The sequence below is a fragment of the Penaeus vannamei genome, unplaced genomic scaffold (genome assembly GCF_042767895.1).
Source record: "Penaeus vannamei isolate JL-2024 unplaced genomic scaffold, ASM4276789v1 unanchor5334, whole genome shotgun sequence".
In the NCBI taxonomy this organism is placed as follows: Eukaryota; Metazoa; Arthropoda; class Malacostraca; order Decapoda; family Penaeidae; genus Penaeus; species Penaeus vannamei.
This window is the reverse complement of record NW_027218312.1, coordinates 10,001-17,791: the sequence shown is the minus strand read 5'-3', so window position 1 is coordinate 17,791 and position 7,791 is coordinate 10,001. Positions and strand designations below refer to the sequence as shown.

The 7,791-nt window shown below is 35.2% G+C and overlaps 1 protein-coding gene and 1 long non-coding RNA gene across 2 annotated transcripts in view; one reads left to right on the top strand and one right to left on the bottom strand.

The window, feature by feature from the left end:
- Positions 1-266: 266 nt before the first annotated feature.
- LOC138861417 (uncharacterized) lies at positions 267-2,412 on the top strand. Its single transcript, XR_011398489.1, has 2 exons — positions 267-1,994; positions 2,244-2,412. It is a non-coding gene; the product is annotated as an uncharacterized lncRNA (long non-coding RNA).
- A 2,897-nt stretch (positions 2,413-5,309) lies between these two features.
- LOC113804213 (zinc finger protein 271) overlaps positions 5,310-7,791 on the bottom strand; it is a gene marked incomplete at its 5' end in the record, with an annotated part of 3,313 nt that continues 831 nt past the window's right edge. Inside the window, 1 exon segment of the mRNA XM_027355046.2 lies at positions 5,310-7,791. This exon segment is cut by the window's right edge and continues 831 nt beyond it. Coding sequence (XP_027210847.2) covers positions 7,719-7,791 — 73 coding nt within the window.

The following is a 7,791-nucleotide window of genomic DNA, read 5'->3' as shown; positions in this document are numbered from 1 at the left end:
AAGGGGTATGTGGCGAGCAACATAGAGACAGGGAGGTAAATTATAGAGGAAAGGTTAAACTCACACACCTAAAGAGAAAAAGTGGCAACTGAAGCCATTTTTTTAGTACTTTTGCCATTAATGGCAAGTAGAAAACATTCGTTTGCGAAAAAAAAATCGCTTAATGTCATAATAAGGGAGAGAAAAGCGTCCTTTTACATAACTCAGAGAAAGAAAAAAATGACTTTTTACTCAAATACAAGAACGACTGAAATATATATATATATATATATATATATATATATATATATATATATATATATATATATATATATATATATATATACATACATATGGGTGGAGCATATTTTTTGCAGGTCATGAAAATATAGGGCAAAACCATTAAAACGCTCTCGCATTGCTGTCGTCTTTAACAGAAGACATGTATATTATCAGTAAAATAAGTTTTGTGCAATTGAATACATTTGTCTTTTCTGTAATAATAATACAAAAAGTCAATTTGATCATCATTACTACTAAAGTCATTCATTTAAAGATGTCCTCCTAAACAGTGATGATGCTTTGTCCAATATATAGATGATGGAAGACCTTACACAGACGGCGGAGAATACCGCGACTCGTCGCGAGCTATTGGTCTCACCAGCATACTAGGCGAAAAACCAGAAGTACTTGTCTCGACTCCATCCGTGAAGAATTGCCTGGTTAATGAATATCTCGCCTTTAAATCGCACCCTTTCAGTCATTTGACCAAGGTAAATCCCCATGTTCTAGGTGTGTAGAATGACACGCCTCTTTGCTGGTCCTCGTAGCACATCCTTCTACACACCTGTTCGTTCCATTAGTTCACGCAGTCTGCTTCCCCTATCAAACATGCCATACCTTGTTGGTGGGTCCTATCCTGGCCCCTCCCCCTCGACTTTACGAGATGGTCAAGAAAAAGTAGTGATTTTGACCATAAATGTAGGTATAACATGACTTCACACGACACTGAATATGTATCTCCAAGTCTTGATATGTATTTGGTGATGCGTGTAATCATACGTGTATCGAACTTGGGGGTTCCTTGTGAAAACGCAAGGATTATCTAAAACCATAAGACAGTAATATCTCTTCATAAGTATTTAAAAATAATAATAACCCATATGGTTAGTCGGAAAGAAGGGCAAAAAATTGTCGAAACCATATCTTAGAAACGAATTAGTTGCCAACTAATTCCATCAAGTTTTACTTCTCTTTCCTCGCGAATCATCTTCCTTTCCGCACACAGATACACGATGAAAGGAGGAGACGACTTGCAATTTTTCTGAAATGGTACCTCCGACATCGGTTACGGAAGTCTCCTTTGTTGAAAAGAGCATTTAGATAGAGGTTTATGAATGGTAACCTCATCCGAGTAATTCCATAATCATATTTTCTAAAATTTTATAATGTAAAAATATGTAGACATTCCTGTATGACAAACCTTGCTTACCTACAATGTCAATAGTTTCATAAAACCTTGTTGTATAAAGAAGAAATTAACATTACTAAAAAAGTTTTAACGCACTTTGCCTCAGAAAGGATTTTCATTCAGCAGAAAAACGGTTTGTTATCACCCACCTCTCGCCGGAGAGGCGAAAGAGGCGGATAATAGTGCGAATTGTTTATAACAAACAAGGGTGCCTAAGAAAAATCATTTTCATTCTTCAGATAAACTTAGTTATCACCCACCTCTAACTTGTCTGTTCAGAGTATATTTCCCCCGGTAATACTAGCTGCAGTTTAAACAAGGCATATTGCTATATGTTTATTTGCGCACACGCCGCACTCATCGCCGGGGTTGCTGCTTGCGAGAAGTACTGTAGTGTTTACCCCTTTGAGACACTTTCAAAACTACAACGCGGGTCTTGCAGAGTGCAACTTGCGAACAGGGGAGCTGCTTTCAAAAGGGTGGTAGCTGGCGTGTACTGCAGCATGACCCGCTCGTCACAACCCTGAAGCCCTTAACCCCTTAAGTAAGACTTACTATTACATTAACTTCCATCTTTTACAATTTCATTTCATTAATATCAACTGTGTCCATTCTACTTTTAAAACCCAATAAAAAAGTAAAATAAACAAACCAAGGATAAAACAAAACCAAAGCATAAAAAGGAAAACCTGAGATCCCCTCAGTCTGTATATTCACAAAAGTTACAATGCAAATAACACATCCTAGCTGACCTCTTACAAAACATGAATATACTTATCTTTCTCTCTTGTAGGAAATCGAAGAAACAAACAACAAAACAGGAGACATCCAGTGAGACCGGGCGCTCCGTGAGCAGCACTGAACTTCCGAGCCAACAACCCAAGAGAGACTCTAGCATAAAACAGGCTCTTTATATAGGCTCTTATAAAATGTGTAAATAAAAATGAATGAAAATAAAAGAAGTTTACTTTACATAATTAAAAGAAATTAAAATAAAACTAGAGGCCGCGAGAAAAAGCTAAAATAAATAAAACATAAAAATACGAAAAATAAAAGGCTCCAGGGACGCAAAACTGCAGCTGGCTACCGCCGATCCCCACAGATGGTGCTGGTGCTGGCTAAAAAAGGGGGGACTCGCCTAGTCTGGACTCTTGCTTAGTGGGGGTTCCTCACGTCCACTACAGTACAAACGCCCGCGACAACGACAACGGCGGCGACTGCAGAAAGTAAAGACGCATGCATACATATATATATATATATATATATATATATATATATATATATATATATATATATATATGTATAATATATATATATATATATATATATAATTATATATATATATATATATATATATATATATATATATATTATATATATTATATATATTATATAATATATTATATATATATACATATATATACATATATTATACATATACATATATATATATATATATATATATATATATATATATATATATATTATATATACATATATATTATACATATATATATTATACATATATATATATATATAATATATATATATTATATATATATATTATATATAATATATATATATATATTATATATATATATATATTATATACATACATACATACATACATATATATATATATATATATATATATATATATATATATATATATATATATATATATATATGTACACATTTTTTTCCTTTTTTTTTTGCCATTAGTATGATTATGATGATCATTAACATTTCCATTACTCTTATGAGAATTGTGATTATCATTATCACATTATAGCTTTTGAAAACATAAATGTTTATTGTTATTGTAATTATGATAATCTTTAACTATATATCTTGAAAATATTTTTAATTTGAGCTTTTGTGTTATTATTTTTTTCTTTGTTCACTATGTGATTATCAAATTGGTATAATGCCTTTTATTGATACTTCAAAAAGGGTGGCTAGAATTTTTCACTATCCTTCTTACAGGAGACTACGTAGAGACGAGAAGCCTAATTTCCCTCACTCTGCCCTCGTCTCTCCCGCCCCGTGCAGCCAGGGCTCCCTTGAGCGAGGAGCCTCCTATGTTGGGACCCAAGGGAAGGCACGTGCAGTCACTCGGCCGCTGGAAGTTTGGCTTTGCAGAGAGTGTGTGGAGCCAGAAGGGAAGATCATGGAAGAATGTGTTTAGCTACTTCATATTAATTTGCATATGGCTGTGGATAAGTGTTGAGGAAAGGAATTATGTGTATATTTATATACATAAATTTTTATATGTACATGTAAATACATCTATATCTATATCTATACATACATACATACATATGTATATATATATATATATATATATATATATATATATATATATATATATATATATATATATATATATATAAAGTGTGTGTGAATATATATGAATGTGTGCTGTGTGTATATTATAGAGATTGGAATATAAACAGAAATGGATAGATAGATTGATAATTAAATAGATATGATTTATATAAAAAAGGGGTATTTCAGTTATTAATATTGCGTTTTGTTGTTGCTAATTGTTAGTCTTAGTAATGATGTCCATCTTATCAGGATTTCTGTCATTGATTTTTACAACTTCTCTGTTATAAGTTTTCTGTTAATCATAAGTATTAACACAACCTTATCATTCCTTAGTGCTTCACAGTTGGTTACCATTTCTAGCATTTGTGTTTCCACATTTACACCTTTTAATAATTGCATATAGCATCAAATATAATTTTTGTTTTCTAAGCATGTTAAAATGGTTTTGTTATCCTTGCTCTTTTTCCCATTCACAGGCAACAACGAGTATTCTCCCCAGCCGGATTCCTTTGGCCCCACTCAAGGACAAGGAAACATTTGGCACAGGAGTCAGTATCAAAGAAGAGCTCAGAGAAGGTGTCACCGAAGAGATAGAAGTGGAAATTAAGGAGGAACCGTATGAATATGGAGATGAAACAAAGAATGAGGCTAGCAGAGTGAAAGTTTGTTGAAAGTTGAAAGTGTGTGTGTGTGTGTAAATGTATATTAAAATAACTTTGATACTTCGATGTTTACTCATGGTTGAAATAAGAAATGTGTTTCAGAAGGAAATGTTATGATTAAATATAATGTGCCTGAAGAAGTACCTGCCTTCATAGGTTATCCATACCATACTCACCACTCTTAGCTTGAACAAGCTGTGGATACTTTGAAATGTATTTCTCGGATTCAGACAAATGAGTTCTTTATTTCTTTTTACTAATTGAACATTACATTGTTCATGTGGGAAGTGGATTTTTTTTTACTATTAACATTAGTCCAATCGCCCTATTTGACATGTCTACAATTATATAAGTTTATGGTAATACTTTCTAAGACAAAGCCTCTGAGTTAGTACAGTGGTATCATGTTGGCCTCTCATCTAAGGGGTCACCGATTCACGCTCCGCCCAAGCACAAGAAGTTGTCACTGTTGACTGGAAGTTCCCTCCTGATGCCCCCCCCCCCCTCAATACAATAGTTTCAAAACAGTACACATTTCTAGTTGCCTACCATTTTTACCTTAGATGGATGGAGGTTAAAGTTTAGCTGCTGAAAGAGAAACTAGTGGAAACTTGCTGGGCTCTGGGAAATGCATCATGAATTATTAATTAACTCTGCTCTTATATCGCCAATTCAAAGGCTCATTTTACACACAATGACCTTAGCAAGTGCCAAAGAATTTCCACTTTACTGGCTTAAGAGGACCATGCCAAGATCACATTCAGCACAAAAGATAATGGTGACTGTTGAAGAACAGTTAAGGAACTGTTGAAAATCCTGCTTGGGAAAACACGCATGCGCAATGGGGATATAACAAAAACTCCAAACACTTTTAACAGGTGTTTTTCCATTATACATAAACACACAAAATGACCAAATATGGTGGAATAGATGGGAACAAATAGGAAAAAGCCCATTTTCAAAAGCCCGTAGTAACACACAAACTAGCTGACACATCACAGTAATGAGTTATTAATCCCACTTACCTCTCCTGTTTACCCTTTTCCTTGATTTTTTGGAATGCTTCTTTTGTATTTCTTTATGGTCTTTAATGATATTGATAATTTTAAAAACAATTTAATCATCAAAATATCCATAAGAATAATTATAGTATAATTATGAATCTTTTTAGAAGGGAAAACACATTTTCCCAATATTTCAAGGAATAGCTAAGTCGGGCATGATCACTCCTTGGTGGCTGAGAGCATTGGAACATCTTTAACAAAAAAATCCCAGAAAGCTACATGGGACAGTACATAAATCTTGGGGGATTGGGTTAATCATATCTACTGGGAATGCATATTTAAATTCAAGGCTTTTCATATTGCCAGCCATAAAGTCCTTATTAGTTAACTAATATAGCACAATATTGATACATATTGGTTCAGAGGTTATCAAACAGAACCTAATCAGTCAAGTTTGCCAAAATATATCAACTTATGAGATAGTGTCCTCCTGTATTCCACATGGATTTATATTAGGGCCTATCTTGTTTACAATATTCTTAAATGATCCATTAACCATGGCCTAAAATTATCTTCTGGTTCGATCCGTCAATACTCAGTTTCTTAATAGTGATCCTGTAAACAACTATGATGAATTAATGAACAAGATAAGTCCAAATAAATCATAATATACCTTCATAGGCAATCACCAAAACACCGCCAAAATTACTGTAAACACTTCCATAAAATTTGAAGTCATGGTTGAAACAAATGTGCTAGATATCAGAGGTTATATAGAAAAGAATCAAGGGGTGGGGGAGATGTCAAAGATTAGAAGCATCGTAACATAGAAAGGTAGTGAAAAGGGAAAAGAGGGGAGCAAATGAAGTAAAGCAGATTAGTAAAAAGGGGAAGGTTAAGGGGGCAATTGAGTGAATTGCATTGTATCTATAACTGGGGAATGAATAGGGACATTGCTCAAGGAAAACAATGGTGGCCATTGGAGGAGAAGAATCCGGGGAAGTGCTAGAAGGGGAAGAGTAAATTGAAACACTTGTGATCCAAAAGCGAAGGAAGATAGTGCAAGGGACAGCAGTTGGAACAGGAAGTATAGTGTATGGTATTTCTTGATGGATGAGTAGAGAGGAGACAGAGAGAATGAGGGAATGATACAAAGTGATAATTTGGGATTGGTACTGGAGGTTGTGGTAGGAAGGTTTCTTGGAGACAGATGGTGGGTGGGTTGTTGGAACATATGAGATGACAGATATAAGGTCTGTGAGAAAAAAAACCTTGAATATTCGACTGTAGAAGAGCCATTGTGGAGCAATCAACGGGTGATATAGGTAGAGATGGTTGTCTGAGGAGGTGAAGAATAGGTAGGTATTTGAGCAGAGAATATAGTTGTAGGTGTGGATGTGGTAGGTAGGATTGTGGAGGTGTGACTTATACAAGGGCAAGGATGGGAGGAAGGAGTGGTGTGGAGTGATGCAGTGCTGTGATGGAGAGGGCAATCAAGATGAAGAGTAGTAATAATGGAGGGGGATGTAGGAAATATAGATGATTGTGCAGATGGGGTCAAGGATGTTGGGGTTGAGAAAGAGGTGTCTTTTGGAGGTTGAGTTGCCTGGGTAGATGTCGACAAGGAGAGTGTAGTAAAAGCGGTCAGAGCCATGATCACAGGATAGTCAGGAGTTAGTATGAAAGAGGAGTTAGATTTTGGGAGATTATTTGATGAAGGGGAAGGGGAAGCCTCAAAACTTCAAATAAAGGTATGAAATTTACACCTCAGGGTCCACACGAAGAGTAAGGAATAGCCAATTAACCAAGGGAATCCTGAAAGTCAGCCTTTCACTCTTTCTACACAGCTCTCACACCTTACGAACTGGACAGGGGATGGAGTTGGGGAAGATTAGGGAGAGGAAAAAAGGCAAAGAAAAGATCATGCAAAATTGGTTGATGCAAAGGCTGAGTCCCTAGGTAGGGGTAATCCCCTATATTGGACCCCAGTCCCAGTAGATAGATACATAGAAGCAAATGTTTGTGTTTATGCATGCATCAAAATTCTTTTCTTGAATCCACTTTCATTCACCTTTTAATATAGATTTTATATAGTATTTCACATGAATTCTCTTGCTGTAATTGTAATAACATATTCACGATAAAAACTGCAACACTCGTGTATAAATTGTCCAATGACCTCCACATCTGTGACTGTATTGTTTCTTCTTTGTATGTACTCTCATGTGCTTTACTAAATTGATTTTCTGTGAGAAAGCACTGCTGCAGATTTCAACGATGCTTTTCCTTTGTATGTATTCTCATGTGTCTCACTCGGGAACTGTTCCGTGTGAAGGCCATATTG